Here is a 17,874-nt window from a genome sequence, read left to right as displayed (position 1 = left end):
GGAGCTTTCCTCCGCAGACTCAGGTGTGCAAAGGTCCTTACATCAGCCATCTGCAGCTGGCCAGCAACTGCTCTGGCTTTCGGCAAGAGCCGTCATCAAATGTCCATCTTTATGCTGAAACGTGTCCCCAGTTGCCCCAAGACCTGTTTGGGCAGGACACGTAACCACAGGACAGGAGAGCGGAGCGTGCTGCATAGGGACGCCCAGCTCCGATGTGCTCCTCTGCCAGGCCAGCGGGCAGGCAGGCTCCCGCTGGCCAGAGCCCAAACCGCTGCCTGCAGGCAGCGGTGACAGGCAGAGCAACAGGCAGGGCTGCTCGCAGAGGGCAATGCCAGCCCTGCAGAGCCTGCAGGCACACGGAGTGCCAGGGTAAGCAGCACAATCCCATCCCCATCCCATGAAGAAATGCTGGTGGGAAGGAGGAGGAGACCACCAGAGGGTGGGGGGTGAGGGCCCAGGAGACACACAGGGAGGACACTGCCACCCGGTACAGTCTGGGCTGGGCCTATGGCACCGCTGAGGTGCCTGGAAGCCGCTGAGGGAGGTCGAAACGCACAAGCTCAGCCCGACTGGGCAGGTAGGGACGCTGACGAGTGAGGAAATCCTCTCAGCGCCCGCGTAGCGGAGACCCCGGGACGCGACGCCCGACCCCCGCCACGGCCCCGCCTGACAGGAAAAACCTCCTCCCCTCACCGCCCTTTATATAGCCCCCGCCAGGCCGGGATTGGCTAATAGCGGGGAGTTTGGCAGCGTCGGATTGGTGGGGAGCACAAGTCCCTATCGTGGGATTGGCCAGGACTCACCGTGCGGCTGAAGGCGGTGCTGCAGGGGGGCCGCCCGGCCAGCGGGGGGCGCTGTGTACGCGTGTCGGCACTGGGCCCCGGGCCCGGCCCCGAGCCTACGCACGGTAGCGGGCCTCGGGAGCGGCCCCGGGGCCGCCGGGGCCTGTGAGCCCTACAGAGCCCCAGCGGGGCCGGGGAAAGGCCTGGGTGGAACAAGGCCACACCCGCGGGGCTCAGGTCTGGCTCCACCCAGCCCCTCCAGCAGCGAGGGTTCAAGGCCCCGGGTAAACGCCCGGTGCTGGGGTCCGGCGCCAGCCTCTCAGCCCCGTTACCGAACCTGCCCAGAGCGGAGACGAGCCAGAGGCCTCTACACCAGCGCTTTATTTCTCAGAGCCTCACAGCAGGCCCGCTCCCGAGCCGGCCCCAGAGCCTTGCTTCGAGCCGGGGCAGCTTCGGGATTTCGAGGCCAGAAGGCGGCGGGAGCACGGAGCAGCGGGAGGCAGGGACGGGAGCGATGGCGTCGTGCTGGCTGGTCCTCCGTGCTGCGAGGGTCCAAGGAGGTGCCGGTGCAGGGGATGCCATCCTGGGGGTGTCTTCTTGGGAGGGGGGGGCCGGGAAGGGTGAGGTGCACTGTGACCCCCTGCGGGTCAGCGCAGCCGGAGGAAGAAAGCCGCAGCCAGCCCCAGGGCGAGGGAGAGGAGGGGTGGGCTGCCGCAGGGGGGGCTCAGGTTGCTTACAGGGTTGCTTGAAGTGGAGGGAGTAGTGCTCAAGGACACGTCTGCCTGGCCAAGGGGCTGGAAAAGAAAACGAGAGAGTCAGGCATGGCTCCAAACCGGAGCAGACAGCAGCGTGGGGTGGAACCCCCCATGAAAGCCCTCGCCTGGCTGCCCTGGGGGGACACTCCCGTGCCCACGCTGTCCCTTCCCAGGGGGGATACACGGCCTCCTCTCCCCCAGCAGGTTCTCCTTCACGCCACACAGAGAAATCACCGTTGGCTTTTTGGGTTTTCCCAACGCAGGGAGCGAAGCGAGCTCTTCCTCACATCGTTGCCCTGTTTCTAGCCAGGGGCTTTTAGAAACTGGGGGGGGGAAGGAGAAGCCAGGGGGGTCTCTGCCCCTCAGACCGCTGTGAGGAAGCGGCTGGGGATGTGGCAGCCCATGGGCCCTGGGATGGAGGATGTGGGGTGCAGAAGCAGAGCTGGGAAACAGCCGTGCTGGAAGTGGGGGGGGGAGGAAGAGGGACCCCCGACCCCCGGGCTGTTGCAAGCAGGGACGTTGCAGTCAGTGTGTGAAATGTAACACAGCCGGGATGGTGATTGCAGGGCAGTTTCCTTCGTCTTTAAAGATCAGCACCTTCCAAATTAAGGTGTTTGCATGAATCCCTCCTGCCCTGGCTGTGCAGGACCACTGTCGCTGGGGTTTTGGTCCTTTCCTGGGACTCCTGGTGTAAGCGGCTGTGCCTGTGAACGGGGACCGCAGCGACAAGCGCTGCTCTGGTCTGCTGGAAAAGGGACACCATTTCCTTCTGTGAAGCAGCCCCCATGCTGGTTCACGCTGCTCCTTGGGTCCCTCCGAAGGCAGGACAGGGCCAGGGATGGGGCCCCAACGCACAGCTCTGCCCCCTCACAGGCACTCTTGAGCTATGAGGGTTTTTGGCTGGTTTGCCCAGCTACAGAGCGGGACTCCCGAAACATAAGTGCACCCCGTGGAGCCAGCAGCAGGTTGCAGATGCAGGGAGTTTGTGAGCAAAACAACCACAGACAAATCTGGGCCCTGTTACCAACACGCTATAGAAAAAAAAATCATCCCGAGAGCCGCTCCGAATAGCATCACCCTCCCTGAAAGTGCCGGCGCGTTCATCCCTCCCACACATGGGTCCCCACCAAGGAGGACGCCGACACCCACCAGCGCGGCACTCGAACCGAGCCGCCCTGGGGCCCCTCGGCAGGAAGGAAAAACCCTCCAGCGGGGAGAGGCGAGAAGAAACCACAGAGCTGTGCACCCACCCAGCGTCCCCACAGCCCCACGGTCATGCCCGGCGTCCCAAGTGTCCCTGCAGCCGTGCTCAGCATCCCCACAGCCATCCTCAGTGTCCCCACAGGCTGGGGACAGGGCTGGGGCCCACGTGCAAAGGAGAAGCTGCAAGACGGGGTGGAGAGCTAAGTGCGAAGGTTACAGATATGCATGATGCTCTTAAGTAAAAAAATACTTTAAAAAAAGCAATGCATGGAAGTATTTAGACCTTAGAGACCACAGTGCAAAGCTTCTGGTAAGACAGCCAGGGTTAAAGTCAAATAGAAAGTCAAATGCTCAGGTTTCGAGCTGAAGTTCAGCAGAAATTCTCCCACCGGTTGAACCCTACAGACCCCCGACTGCCGTCACACCCATGGGACAGAGCTGGCTGGACCCCCCGGTCTTCACGGGGCCCCGCGCCGTGGGGTTCCTCTTACCATGCAGAGGACAAGCAGGGCGAGCAGGAGGAGCAGGTGGGCGCGCTGGAGGGGCTGCATGGTCGGGGCTTGGCTCACAGTGCGCCGTGACGCTTCCTCATCTGCTCGCAGCGATTGCGGTCGGAGGCTTTAAGCGCAGCGGTGGCCCTGTCTCACCAACCACACCTTCCTTCCCTGCACCGGCCCCACCGCCCCAAAGGGCTGTTTGAACCCAGGGTGTTTTGGGGAAGTCACATCCGCTGCTGATGATGGGAGGGAGAAAGTGCAAGAGACTGCATCTCCAACACCGGAGACATCACCGAACAGCCCTTTCGGCCGCACTTCTCCGGAGCCATCAATCTACATCGCCCAGTACCACAGCAGCTCCTGCTCCCCCTGTTCCCCGTCATGGCCGCACAGCCAGCTGCGAGCGGGACGTCCTAGCCACCGTCTCCAGCCCCTCGCCCTGCCTTTTCCCACATCACAAAATACCGCCTGCAGCATGAAACCCCCCAGGCTGAGCTCGGCTTTGCTGCAGGGGCTCTGTGACCTGTGCCCCACGCCCATGAAATGGTTATGGGTTAAAACTCCCTCCTGGTTCACTGGGAGGGTTTGCAAATCGCGGCCAACGTTTCAACAAGGGCTCTGCGTTGTACCATGTAACAAACCTCCGTCCCTGCAACTCGGGGCAGAAGCTGGGTCCAAGCTGCGTCCCTCTGAGTTTCAGTTACAAGCCTGGGGTAGTCTGATCCAGGTAACGGATCAGGGAAATGCTTCCTTCCAGCCCCCCGACATCCGACTCCTCACAGCCGATCTCTGAGCCCCCTCACCCACTCAACTGCAGCAGCAGGAAACAAAAGGGATGTGGTTCTTTTAAGACGGTTTGAAATAAGTAAAGCATCAAGCACATACAGCTGTTGTCTGGTTCTGTGTTGGTGAAGCGCATCACAGCGCAGCGAGCCCGCTGCCAGCCTCTGCCCGGAACTGAAGACAAAGCTTCACCAAATTTAGTTAATTTTTGCACTTCATAGAAATGTCAAAATGAAAGTCTCTTGGGGACAGCCGACATCCCATAAAAGGTGCTAAAAATCAGCCCGTTCTGCTCCTCTCTGGCTGGCGAGGCCGAGCTCTCTGGAGAGTGGAGCAGCACGGCAGCAGCGGGGGACACGCAGGGAAGGCTCTCTGGATGGTGGCACGCGCTGGGTGGGGTTCAGGGCATCAGCAAGGCAAAACGAGCGTGTGGTAGCGCTCGGGTGAGGGAAAGCATTGCTAGAAAACAGAGACTGAAGAAGCAGGTGAGGAAATCAGGAGCAGCTGTACCCTGCGTGATGCCTCGGGTCAGGCTGTGCCATAGACGGTGTCTACCAGCTGAAGCTAAGGGCGTGCAGAGGGTGGCTGAGGAAAGGAAGCGTGGAGCCCGTCGTGCTCCTGCACCAGGTCCTGCCCCAGCACCGGGAAATGTTTGAAGTGAACTGAGGTCGAAAAAGCACCATTTTGCGGGCAGCTGGGCAGGGCAGAGCACAGGCAGGGAGCGGTTCGGCCTGGCTGATAGCTGTGCAGAATGGAGCGTGTCGGCTACCCGGGCCTCCCTCCTCAAGCGACAAACGAAGGGGGCTTCCCCCGGCTTATCCCTCCTCCAGACGCGGGTTCGGGGAGCAGCCGGCAGCGAAGGCCGGGAAGGCCCCGCCACGGGCCGGATCACCCACAGCGCAGGCCGGTAGGGCCGCGCTGGGGCCCGGTGGCACCAGGAGAGCAGCAGGATCGACGGTGGATCCCGTAGGGGCCCTCGCAGCGCCCCGGGCCCGGCCCCCAGCCGGGGTCCCCCCGGCACCCTCCCGCCATAGCCGGGGTGCCCGCATCCCCGGGGGGGCGTCGGAGCGGTGCATGCTGGGATGTGTAGTCCTCGGGCTGCCTCGCCCTCCACGTGACCAGGGCTGAGCCAATCGCAGCGGCCCTGCGTCGCCGTGGCAACCGCCTGTAAACAAGATGGCGGTGGCGGGCTGAGTGCGGGGTGAGTGCTGCGCCAGTGCGGGGGAGCGGGGGCCCCCCCCCCGTGGTTTGGGAGCCCCCACACACCGTGAGCGTCCCCCCAACACACGGTGCTCTCCCCCGCCACACGCCGGGGTGCCCCCAGAGCTGCCACCCACGTCGGGCCCCCCCCAGGGCCCACACATACAGGCACCCCCGGGCGGTACCCGATTATCCCCGTTATTTTAAGCCCCTTTTTGCCAACGATCCCTGAAAAAGCTGATCGCTACTGGCCTTCTGGGGACCCACAGGGCTGCACATGACGGTGACAGGCTCAGCAACAACACCAGCTTGAATAAAACTTCCCAAATTTCTTATCTGCTGCCTCCTGGCCGGCATCGCTCCCCAGCAGGTACCAGGGATATTGGTCAGACACGTCTCGCACAGGTTCGTATCGCGCTTGCATTTCCTCAGTTTCAAGCAGAGAAGAGTTGCTTTCTGCAGCTGCAACGGCATCACAAGTGTCGGCTCTTTCACTGCCCCTGCCAGTACGCAGCGGGCACTGCTGCACCTCACTCACCCGAGTTTCACCCCCTCTGCTCTCAGGCAGCTCCCACAGATTGCAACTCAAGGATTTTAACTGTTACTACAAGCTGTGGGTGTATGAACACCCACTCTGCCCAGAAAGCAAGGATGTATAGACTGGGAAGATGGGCTGATGAGAAAAATGTACAGTTTGGGCTTTTCTGGACAGCCTTTTCAATTACATTTTAAAAGATTTGCCTATCAAGCAAATCCTCCCAAAGTTAACAAACCTATGCTTTATTTTACATATTATCCCCTCTTATTTTTACTAAAAGGGCAGAGCTGTCCAAGTTCATTGCCTCCACTGGTAAGGCTTTCTTACCAAATACATGTTTTGCAATGATTGTAGCTCTCTCTCTCCTAATCAAAATCTGTCCAAAATCAGGTAAGTAACAAAAGGTTTCCACATCCTCAGCAAGCCTCATCTATTTTTACAGTTCCATTTTAGGTCACATCCTTCCTACTAGATCTTAGAGCAAAAACTCCCTTTCCATTTCCAGTGAAGTTTGCTGCTTCTGTTAATCCCAGAGTGTTGTGCTTTTTGTTAAAATAGCTCAATATTGCCACTTCCTGCCCCGCTGCGCAGCACAGGTTGCTCTGTACTAGAGTCATGGTCTCTTTCTGCAAGCCCCATTTTGTGTTCGCTCTTCCCAGCTGCTGAGATTGTACTTTCCCTTGGGTCCCGGCTCGTAACGAGTGCCCACATACACTCCTTAGTCTGAGAGTGCTTATGGGATCGAACAGACTGGGCCACCCTGCTTTCTCCTGCCCTCTCTTTCCCTCAGCATAACCCCAGTATTTCTTTACCTGCTTTTGGAGAAGTTGTATCCAAAACGCTGATCTGTTTTCTTTCTTTCATGCTCTTCGTGCCTCTTCTCGGAAGATGACAGCCTGTCTCCTAGGACAAAGAATCCAGCGCAAGGCAGTTTCTCCTCCTGCTCAAGGGGGGCAACACTGAAAAAGAATATGCAGGGTAAAGTCCCTCAACGATCAGGGGATTCTGGGTCATCACAGTTTCTCAGTGACAGTCTGGTGGACTCAGTACCCCAGGCCAGGGCTAATTCCTGTGGTCCCCCTCTCGCGTACACAGCGTGCCGTCGGTCACACAGCCATCTCCCTACCAGTCGGGAGCCAAGGGATTTCTACCCAGTACCCAAAAAGATACCCTTGTCCTACCTGCTGTGGCAGAACAGGAATTCTTCTGTGGGGTCCCCTCTGGCGCAGATGAGCCTCCAATACGGATCGCCATTTTAGAGAGGTAACACGTATTTGTGCTTTCAGGTGCAGCTCGCACTGACACGGAGCTCGTGTCCTCCATGATGCAAAAAATCACTTTGTTGGAACAAAAAATAGAGAAACAAGCACAAGAAATCCAACTGAAGGTAAAAATCCTGCCCCATACTGAACCTTTTCTGTGCCCTGCTTTGACGGTTGAAGCCACATTAGCATTACACCTGCTCAGACCTAGTTTGGGCTAAAACAAATTAATCTGTAGCCTGCTCTGTTAATTACACAAACAAGCAAAGCAACAGAGCAATTGTATCAGTCCCTGGGGTGGGAGAGTGGACAGTCCCTGCTGTGACTTCTTAAAGTAAAGACTCTCAGACACTTTCACTGATATCATTAGCTGTTTGGCTTCAGACCTTTCTTTTCTTCCTTTTGCTTTCTGAAACAACAGCTGCTCATACAGCGGAGTCATCCTGGAGCAGACCTCTTTGCATTACTGCAGTTTAGAATAAATACCCTTTGTTTTTTTAAAGAGGTGGCTGCAGAGATGGTGGTTTCCTTTCTACATCAGCCACTTACTGCAGGTCGGAGCATGAGCTGTGCCTGGGCAGGAAGCACAGGGGCACGAGTCCGTGCGTCTGCCTACAGCTCTTGTGCAGATGGAGGAGGGGGAGATAGGTCAGCACGTCTCTCACCTATTCTTGGAGCAGTGCATTTATATTCTACCCCTCATTTGAGTCTAATTAAGGTATTTGTGGGGTGATACAGCCTTTTTGACCCTTATTTTGCCTGTCTCTGAGTGGAGTGAGAGTACATGCACCACTGACTCACCCAGCCAGGACTAATTATGCAAACTGTGCCTCAAGGTCCTGAAGGCCAAGGAACTAAACAAGGTCGTTATTTGTTCTGGTCCTGAAGGATAGGATGATTGCTGAACTTGAAGAGAAGATGAAGACTCTTGAGAAAGGAGAAGGTAAAAATTGTTCTACCCTTGGCATCTTGCTCCTACATGTGGGAGAGCTGCAGAGCTCCTGGTACTGCAACAGAGCAGGCTTGGAGACCTCCTCTCTGAGCCATCCTTGCCTTAAAAGCCCAAGAGCCTCTTCGGTGAGTGGTATCAGTTACACACACGTGGTACCGTTTGCCAAAGCAGATCCGCACTTCATGCTTGCATCTGTTACTCGGCTTTTCTGGTGCAGAGCAAAACACTATTTCCTGACCTATTTTCTGCGGGTTACTAAGTTTCCATGAACATAGACCAACCACAGAGACCTGAGGACGGTCAGAAAAAAAGAACAGTAAATGCCGCAGAGTTCAAACAGACTGGAAAAACAGGGCTACTGACAGCTAAGTGAAACAAAAATCGACTTGGAGTCTCAAACAGTATTACAGGTCCAGGCTCACTTGTCTCATAAGGCAGCCTAACTCTAAATTGAACCCAGCTTTGAGTGAGTCACTGAAGGTCTTCCCCTCCGTTCAGTTCCTTGGAATCCAGCAGCTCTCCAGCTGAGCCCAGACACGTTTCCTACAATGGCTGAACTACCTTGTTAGCACAAAGCTGTGGTAAGTTCTCCATTTCCTGAGCAAAGAACAAGAATATGCCTGTCAAACCACAAACACATGTTTTGTACCTCATCGTGCATTGTTCTAGCCATTCAGCCTAGGTTTCTGGATCCAGCTTTAGTGGACACCTGCTCATTTTTTTAATAGGTCCCTTAAGACTGAGTAAGCCAAGCAATTCTCATTGTATAATTGCGAACAGCGCTGCTCACATCAGCTTCCCGCAGCATAAAACTTCACCAGCATCATTCACAACTATCTTTTAGTCTGTCAGCATCTTTATCAAAGTGCTGCAGGTGGAATTGTCAGGGACCAGCAAGCAGGGCTCATATTCAGCTCCTGTGTCGTATGGGCTTGAGTTCACTTATGGACAGGTACTGCTGGGGCACGGGTTATCTATAGCTCTTCTTTAAGGCTGTACATAGAAAAAACAAGTCTTCCCTTTCAGATGCTCCTGACTCAGCCACAGCAGAGGAACTGGAAATTAGGTGCCTTCAGCTGCAGACCCAGGTCTGGGAGATGGAGGTGAGACACCTGCTTCACTTGCCCTAAGCCATCTGCACCTTTGGTTTGAGATCGCTGCAGTCCCAGGCTGCTTGGTCTTTTTCAAGCTGCCACTTTGATGATCACAATTCTTCACCTCACCCCTCTGAAAAGAAAGAACAGGTTGGATGTGAACTACAGGGCAGTAGGAGTTTTTTCAATACACAAACATTTGTGCCTCCTGCAAGCCTCTTCATTTTGATTTCTAGGACTGCAGAAATACTTGGCAGCTAGTACAGTCTTGGGAGAGTACTGTGTCACTACAGATACTTTCATTCTTCCTTTTGCCTACTACTAGTAGAGCTGCTACTACTACCCTGCCATTGAGTTTGTCTGTCTGCCAGGGCCAAAGAGCCCCAAGACAAACCTTCTCTTTCACCTCCCCTTCTGCTCCTCACGGTCACAGCTGACCACTCTCAGGCTTCCATTTCTAGTTTTCTGAAGGTCTGGTCTGCAACGCTGACTTGTACTCCCCTCTTACAGCGGTTTCTAAATGACTATGGTCTGATTTGGGTTGGAGAGAGATGTGAACAGCTGGAAGATTTAGAATCGCTCAAGGATGAAGAAGAGCTGCCAGCAAGGAGCCTCTGGAAGCCAGGTAAAGCACCAGCACTCTTTGCTGAAACAGCTATCCTAGATCCTGCTGCATGCTTAGAGAAGGTATGGTACTCCCCAGAGTAGATCAGCATCAAAGACTCAGAATTTGGGTCTTCAGAATTTGTGATCCTGTGCTTAGGTCTTCACATCAGTCCATTTCAGGGACAGAGACATGGTGCAATTTAACAGGAGCTAAGCCAGGCAAAATGTTGGTATTTTATACACCTATATTTTGTAAGCCCCATCTAGGGGAAGAGGAGAGAACCCGATGGCTCAGCCATTTGGAAGGATACCCTCGCAGCAGCTGCTTCCGGAAGAGTTCACATACCCTAAACGTTTGAAGCTTGACTGCTCTAATAACATTGACGTAAAATGGGTGGAAAACGGAATCAGACGCTTTGTGTATATAGTAACTTACCCATATTGTCTGGCTCCATCAGAGAGTATTGTTTGCCTTTCCTCCCAACCACCACGTGAGTGGTTTAATTGAGACCTGATTGTGCTGTATGGGGTCCAAGCATATTTGGCAATGATTTCTTAGGAACTGGTAACAGAGAAAAAAGGAATAATACTTGGGCTGTACAGCCAATGCCGCTTCCTAACCACCACGCAAATATCAGCTAACTAACCCTTCCCTCCCTTAGATGCAGGAGGGGAGAAGACGGGGGAAGTAGGAGAAATAATTTTCATTGTTTTCAGCTCGCTCACCTTTTTTAAGGGATATTTCCCCTTTATCAAATCGTAAAAAAGCAGAACAGAAAATACCAGGCTTTACCTCTACCTACACCTCTTCTTTCATTTCCTCTTCTGATTTCATTCCTCTGTCCCATCACAACTCTTTTACTGCTTCACCTACCACCCTGCTCAAGCACCCAGATAAACATCCTCAGCAGTGCCGCAGCAGGAGAGCGCAATCTGCTGGTGGCAAGGAGCGGGCAGCCGGCTGTGTTTACACTCGCATTTCTTCGGTGAGTCTGCCCTGATCCATTTATCCAATTTACTTAATCCAACCACTTAAGTTCCTCACTCTGTGCATTTTACAGCACCACGTTAAGGGACAACACAACACTTCTGAAATTACAACCAAAGACAAGGAGCTGCGCGTGGTCTCTGAAGAGCTGGCTGCGTCTGTAGCTGGCTCTGGAGCTATATTACCTTGAAGCAAGAGGGCTGTTTCCCTGCTGCCCTGCCCTTGTGGTTTTGCACACACCCATGTAAACCTGGCAGCGCTGCACCGCAAAAGTGCAAAAGGCGAAGCTTGGAGAGGCAGCACAGACAGCCCAAAAACGTTAGGACGCAAATGAACCTCAAATTCACACAGAAGTAAAAGCTGCTTAGCTGGCATCCCCTTCCCCCTGTAACTCTGATCCCTCTGCCACAGGTGAAGCAGTTGTTTCCAAACACCGGATTGATTTTGATTTAATCTTGGAAAACGTGAAGGATTTGAATGTGCTGGCTGGAGAAGGCATTTCTCAAATAGAGCACACGCCTGGGGGTGCTCGGCTGAGGCAGCCAGAACCCCTCCCTCTTACGCTGTATCAAAACGGGATCGTCATGTTCAACGGACCCTTTCGGCCCTACGAGGACCCATCCGCACAGGTATGGAAACCTGTGTAGAGGAATTAGACTTAGAGCCATCCTGCTATCATCCATGAAGCCTCAGGACAAGGAATGTATAGCAATAGGGCTTGTGAGCTCATCTCGGTCCTAAAAAGGAGCAGCTACCGAGACCTCCAGCTTCTCACCTGTGTTCCCATGGTGCCTTTTAAAGACTAGAATGTCTTTGTGCAGTAATTTTTAGAGATGAAGATTCTGGGTCTTTTATGCAGACTTTTCTGCATGGCAATAACCACACAAATAGGAGCAGCCCAGAAGGAATATATCAGACATGAGATCAATAGAAAGTCTGAGGTATGACCATGAGCTCTCATTTTGTTTCAGCAATGCCTGCAGGACATTATGGATGGCTATTTCCCTTCAGAGTTACAGATGCACTACCCAGACGGCATCCCTTTGCAGGTAAGCAGTGCAAAACCCTATTCATCAGCTTTTTAGAAGAAATTGCTCTCTTGCTTCCCAAGAAAATTGTGCAGGTTTCTTTCACCAGTCTGCTGGATGCTCCCCCCAGCAAATGAAGTTTGAGGTTTCTGAACACAGCATACGTGCAGCTGAATTCTGTGCATGTGTGTCTCGGGGAAAGCGTGGCTGGAGCACACCTGCTAGAGCCGTTACAGGAAGTAAGTGAGCATTTCGGCGTTAGGACTGAATGGTTTCTCTGCCTCGGTGAATCTGGGCTTGGAACAAGACTTCTAAGAGCACAGCAGGCTTTGTAGAAGAGAAGTAGTACACGCGGCAGCTGAAGAGCTGTGTAACAAAAAAGGAGAAAAAAAGTTCTCAAATAGTTCCCCTGGAAAAGCTTTTAAAAACAGATTGAACAAGTATCTCTCAAGGAGAATGTCAGGAGAATTTATTTTGCCACAATTTAAATGGATTTGGCCACCTGAGGTTCTTTTGGGCCCCACTTTTTGATTTCTCAAAAATGGCAAAAAGCCAAGGCCACATTTTCAGGCAGAAAGCAGGCAGACAGCCTCAGAGGACCCTAATCTAGGTCTTCAAGTGCATCCGAAACGTAAGCAGGCACAACCAGAGGGGTGCACCTACCCACTGCCACGAAGAAAGCAGGGCACAACTGCACAGGCAAGTGTGAGGTCAGTACAGCCAGAGCGAGCTGGTAGGTGTGGCAGTTAGGAAGTTAGACGGAAGAAGAAGGATTGTGCAAGGCTCTTGGGGCTGTGGTTCCCTATAATCCATGCAGAGCTGGCCACGTCTGGAAGCCACAGGACAGTTCAGTAATCTGGGGTAAATACAGACACAGAGCTCACCCACCTGTGATACGGACTGCCAGTGTAAGAGGATCATAAAAGACTGCCCCTGTTTATAGAGCTTTCCCCACTGCTGGGGGCCTCGGGGTAGCACGCTGCCTTCCCTGGTTCCTTAGAGCCACCCGGCAGTCCCTACTGCAGCTTCTTACTGCCAAATCCCTCTCCACCCCCAACCTGCTGCTTTCACATCCCTTTCCACCCGGAGAGCGTTTTCAAGTGTGGAAGCAGACACGGAGGAAAGGTCAGGTCCAAACACATTTCATACAACTCGTGGAAAGGAGCAGCTGCTCAGTGCCTGTTGAGATGGATGAACACCTACCCTGCGGTCCGGGTGGGCCACCCCAGGGACTTCAGGGATCTGCCAGGATTTGCTTTGTTAGAGAGCCTGTAGGAGCTGAAAATGCATTTCATCGAGTTTGGACAGCTGGAGCAGCTTCTTGGTGGCCTCACCTTGGTTTTATTGGGGTTTACAGCTCTTGGTTATTGTTGCTGTGGTTTATTGTGCTCTGATGCCGTGAGAACAACCTCGTGCAACAGTCAGATAACTTATAGCAGTCGGCCTTAATTCAACAGGTCACTGACAGAAGGGACGTGGTATTTCAGGAGAGAGACCTTCCAGGGAGTTTTCCTGGCCACGGCCAAGTGGTTGGCCATTCCAAATCAAGTGAGGTGCAGGAAACCACTGAGATCCCAGGTAAATTTCTTAAACCTGCCTCAAAAATGCAGCTAACTCCTGAAGAGGAGAATCAAAACCTTACTGGGGAAGTCCAGCTAGCAGGAGGTGAATGTGTAGGGTCTCAGAGAAGAAAGCAACACCGCTGGGTCAAAGCCCTACACTTGTAGCCCCAGGGTTGCTTCAGAAGCTGGGAGCCAGGCAGCACACAGTGTCCTCTCATCATTAAATCCTCCTAAAGGATGAGACATGACAAGCCATAAAAGACCAGAAGATCAGTGGGTTTCCAAAAACATATCTGTCCTGCGCCTTTCTGAAAGGCCAAGCTCCTTCTAGCTTCACCCTTATCAGCATCAAAGGATGCCAAGGAAACCATGCAGCTCTGGGGGGAGTAGTGTGCAAACAACCTTTGGTTCTCCTACAAGTTCATTCCATAAAGGTGGACATCTTCAAGCCAGACCGATCTTAACTGTACCAAATACGGGCTGATCCCTCTTCAGACTTTCATAAGAGAATACGGAACACGAGGTGAGGCCACAGATTCCTCATTGTGCTTCTAGATTCTAGCAGTCTGCGTAAGCAATATCTGTCAGGGTTGGAAAGTCAAACGCAGTCAGTCGTATAGACAGAAAATAGTGGGTTTGTGCATGCATAACTAAATAACCCGAACACGTGCATTGCCCATCAGCAACATCTTCCTATTTATATAAAACTGTACTTCTTGCTCATTCATCTCCAGGCCGTTCGGTTGGACTTGATGATCTTAAAGGTCTTTTCCAACCTAAATGATTCTATGATTCATTCACAAACAGAAGCTGTGCTAAATGTTTCTTTTACCCAAGAAGTAAAAAAAAAAATAATTGCCCTGTGACACCACAGAAAAAGGAATGGACACCTACAAATACATCCTCACAAGATGAAAAATTTTCTAAGTCTGTAAAAATTGTCATAATTTCAGTTTTTCCTGTTCACAGCAGGGCTAACCAGGTTTTCACCTGTTGTGCGTCCCAGCTGTGTGCTGAACAGGCTGCACAGTTGCTCGCTGTTGATGTTGACAATCAAACATTTAGTGGGCCAGGAAGTGGGACAAGCTTCAACGGGGGAGACCGAGAGCCAGTCTCAGCCTAGCTGGGGAGGTTAGAGCTCTCCCTGTCGGCTGCTCCCTCATTTCACCAAATCAGCCTGTTCTGGGGGGAAATCGTTTGCCAAAAAGGTCACACATGAACACGTCTCCCCTCTGCTCTGGCAGGTCCCAAGGTCTCCTTGGAGCAGTTTCTCAACAAGCTTTCCAAGCCCCTGAAACAAGGAGGAGGAGTGGTCAGTGCCCGAGGCTCAACCAGAGCAGCACGGCAGGTATGAGTGGACCCCCCAGACACCCACAGGATGAGGCCGGCAGCAATTCCCTGGGCTCAGCGCCCTGCACAGCACCGGCACCCCCTCCTCAGGCCTCTCAGCTCTGCATAACCTCCTCCCAGAGAGGCTCCACCAGAGCACACGTGGCTCCTGGGCTTTCCTGGCACTGGTTGCTCTCTGTGCAGAGCAGGCAGTGGTGACGCTCACCTGGTTTGGTTTCAGGGCTCTGGAGGGGTGCGGAGCGGCAAAGAGATCCTGGTGGAGACACCCAGGCTGTCTGCCCTGGAGAGGTACAGGCACGGCCCCTCCATCCCTGCCCTGTCAGGCTCTCATCTTCCTCCTATTTCATCATTGAGGGTTTACTTCAGGGATTTCAGTTGAGGAAGTAAATGGACTTGCCCCTTTTATCTTATACCTTAGAAAGAATTAGAAAAAAAGGCCAACTTTGGTCTTTTAGTAAGACCACCAAGTTGTTCATGGTGAACCTGCCATCTTTTACATCTCTAACTAAAGCTTCTGTTGTTCAAAATATTACTTCCTTGTTGTTGTGGAATATTTTTCCCGACAACAAGCCAAGGCCTAAGAGTTTGAAACCATCTAAGAAGCTGTTTGTGGTCATGCTAAATGGGAGAATTCCTCCAGGAAACTGATGCCCGAGTGGGAGGTCACACTAACAGCACTTTTCCACTCATAGTCTTCTGGCAAGTCAAGACCCAAATAGCTAATGAAAAAACCCCAAGCAGATTATTTTTAATCAAAAAAGTAGGGCAAAGTACTTACCAGACAGCCCTGATCTAAAATGAAAAAGCTAAAAAAGGTCAGCAACCCTTTTTCCAAGGGACCTTTAAGCAGTGAAAGCAAAGCAGCAGTTTGGTCTGTGGGTCGATCTGCTCACCCGCCGTCAGATGGGGCCTCGTTCACCTCAAGGACATTCCCAAACGTGAAACACCTCTCCCCCATTTGGATCACCCTGGCAGCCCAGAGGCTCTGCCGGTTGAGTAGAGCACGGCCTCTGCCGCCAGCAGAGCCCTCGCTCCTCGGCTGACGAGGTTTTCTAACCTCCAGGGTGAAGAGAACTGAAGAGGCTGAAGCTTCTGCCCCTGCTGTCTGCACTCTCCGCATCAAATCTGAGAGCGGGGAGCAGACGTACATTGTAAAGATGCTGTTCACGGAGACCATAGGGGACCTGCGCCAACACCTCGCCCACGCCAGGTCGGTCTACGGCTTCCTCCCCTCCTCGCTCCCCACCCAGCTCCGTCAAGCCCCAGGGAAGGGTTCTCAGCTGCTGCTCAAGGCCCTGGAGCTGTGCTTCAAACACCAGCCGGAGCTGAGCAGGGCTGAGGGTTACAGTCCCGGCCCCAGGAGCTGCTGGGCACCCTGTGCTGCTTTCGCTCCACCACCAGAGATGCTCTCTGGGCAGCACTGCCAGGGTCACGCGTAGCTCAGAGCGTTTCATACCCACCTTTACCAAAAGGTGACGCAGCAGCAGAGATAAGCCTCTCTCATCCTCTCAAAATCGCCGTCTGACCCAGGTCCATCACTGCCTTTGCCTCCTTCCAGCGGCTCAGCAGCACTCGCCTGACTATTGCCACCGTTCCCAAGGAGTTGGTGCAGCCCGGTCGCTGAGCTGCAGCCTTCAGCTTGGCTGATGGATCCGCTGCTGCACAAACACCACCCTTTGCTCAGCCGGCTCTATATCCCAACACATTTAATACTGCCCAAGGGCTCACTCATCCCTTTGGGGACAGTTCCAGACGGCTGAGGGGACCCTTTGCTCTCCCCTCTTCCCACTCTGCTGTAGGCTGTAGCTCTGGCCTCGGTCTGAGCCCATGAGGAGCTCACTGCTGTTGGGACGCAAGACCCTCCTTCCCCACTGCAGCTGCCCGGCCTGGAATGGCCGCTCTGTGCCTGGCTGCTCGCAGTTTGGGCGGGAAGCCCTTTTTTCTGCTCAGCTTGTGCTTATGAAACAGTTTCTCCCTCTGCTCTTACATAACCGCAGCTGGATCAGCCAGAGCATCTCAGCAAAACCTTGGGGGATCCTGTGAGTAGGAAAGATTGTGCTGTTCTTTCCTAGGGGTGGAGACTCTGGCTCATATGAGATCATCAGTACCTTTCCCCAGAGGGTGTACACGGACAACTCCAGAAGTCTGCAGGAATGTGGCCTGATCCCCAATGCCTCCTTGCTGCTGCGGAGAAGAGACCCCTCCCAACAAGAGGGGACAGGGCTGCAAACAGCTTAACAGCTCCTAGCGAGAGCTGCTCGCCCCAAGCTCTGCAAGAAGGAGCTGCCTTGCACCGTTAGCTGTGTTATAACCTCCCCTGGCTGGGAAGAGAGGATAAGGGCGTCTTTCCAGATTTAATTTCATTGCGCCGTTACCTGGGATGGAGAGAAGAGCTCAGAGGCGGCGGTTTGGCCTCTCCCTTCCACAGAGGGTGCCAGGCCCAGTCCTGCTGCCTCGCGGGTGGATGCTTTTCCCCAAGGCAGGTGGGCTCCTAACGCAGGGGCATTTCTATCAGCTCAGACCCGAGGCCTGGTTTCTCATCTCTGCTGAAGGTTACCCAGGCTGATCCCCGCCCAGGGAAGGCCCCCAGCTTTACACTGGTACTGGGCAGTTGCTTAGCTGGGCTCAGGGATTCCCTATAGCAGCAGGAGAGACAAACAGGGTCAATTTGCTTTCCGCACACAGCTGCTCCCCAGAGATTTCAACTGCACTTACACCACGAGAGAAACAGGCTCAGTTATACGGTCCTTGGTGAAGCTAAACCAAGAGGCCTTGAGCGATTGCAATGCTGGGACTGAGCCAGACTCATCTCAGCCAGGGGATCCTGCTACTGGGTTTCCTGTACGTGAACAACTCCTTCCCTTGGACAGCCCCCAGCTCCAGCGGGGCCCAGGCTCGCAGCCACGCCGAGCCCGCCTGCAGCGGCCCCGAGCCACCAGCCTCCCTCCCTCCCTCGGCAGCCTGCTGCAGCCAGGAGCTGGATGCTGCAACAGGACACCGTGTCACTGGAGAAGAGCACAGTCCCTTCGCTGCTTCTCTGCTGAACCCTGAGCAAAGCACCTTCCTCCCTCTCCCGTGGGCTGGGGCTGCTCTTTGCAGGCCCCTTTCCCCAGCACATTCTTCCCATTTCGGCTGTGACAAGCTCCCACTTGACTCCCAGCTGACAACACTCCCACTCACGCGAGGCAGCGTCTTCTGGCAGGCTCCCTTTTAGCAGAGGCCCTGCACACACTGCCACCCAGCCCTCACTAAAGGCTCCCAAGGACACCATTTA

General features: G+C 53.8%; 1 protein-coding gene and 1 long non-coding RNA gene across 2 annotated transcripts; one reads left to right on the top strand and one right to left on the bottom strand.

The window, feature by feature from the left end:
- Positions 1 to 1,148: 1,148 nt before the first annotated feature.
- Positions 1,149 to 3,334, bottom strand: LOC142093021 (uncharacterized). Its single transcript, XR_012677274.1, has 2 exons — positions 3,232 to 3,334; positions 1,149 to 1,576 (listed from the first exon to the last, which is right to left on the bottom strand). It is a non-coding gene; the product is annotated as an uncharacterized LOC142093021 (long non-coding RNA).
- Positions 3,335 to 4,771: 1,437 nt separating this feature from the next.
- On the top strand, positions 4,772 to 17,644 carry UBXN11 (UBX domain protein 11). Its single transcript, XM_075173873.1, has 13 exons — positions 4,772 to 4,856; positions 6,647 to 6,736; positions 7,045 to 7,145; positions 7,909 to 7,963; positions 8,999 to 9,075; positions 9,577 to 9,691; positions 11,072 to 11,289; positions 11,632 to 11,709; positions 13,146 to 13,266; positions 14,495 to 14,598; positions 14,821 to 14,888; positions 15,664 to 15,810; positions 16,673 to 17,644. Exons 1-13 carry the CDS (start codon positions 4,772 to 4,774, stop codon positions 16,836 to 16,838), a joined length of 1,425 nt encoding a protein of 474 aa, XP_075029974.1. The 3' UTR covers positions 16,839 to 17,644.
- The last annotated feature ends 230 nt before the right edge of the window (positions 17,645 to 17,874 follow it).

The sequence above is a fragment of the Calonectris borealis genome, chromosome 25 (assembly GCF_964195595.1).
Source record: "Calonectris borealis chromosome 25, bCalBor7.hap1.2, whole genome shotgun sequence".
NCBI lineage: Eukaryota > Metazoa > Chordata > Aves > Procellariiformes > Procellariidae > Calonectris > Calonectris borealis.
Note: the sequence above shows the minus strand (reverse complement) of the source record. Positions and strands in the feature narration are given on the sequence as shown.

Bases quoted from the DNA above. Each gene is read 5' to 3' on its own strand.
- UBXN11 (XM_075173873.1), top strand. From the start codon at position 4,772: ATGGAGCGTGTCGGCTACCCGGGCCTCCCTCCTCAAGCGACAAACGAA. The intron at 14,599-14,820 runs GTATGAGTGGAC...GTTTGGTTTCAG, and splicing joins CAACCAGAGCAGCACGGCAG to GGCTCTGGAGGGGTGCGGAG. The intron at 15,811-16,672 runs GTCGGTCTACGG...GTTCTTTCCTAG, and splicing joins CAACACCTCGCCCACGCCAG to GGGTGGAGACTCTGGCTCAT.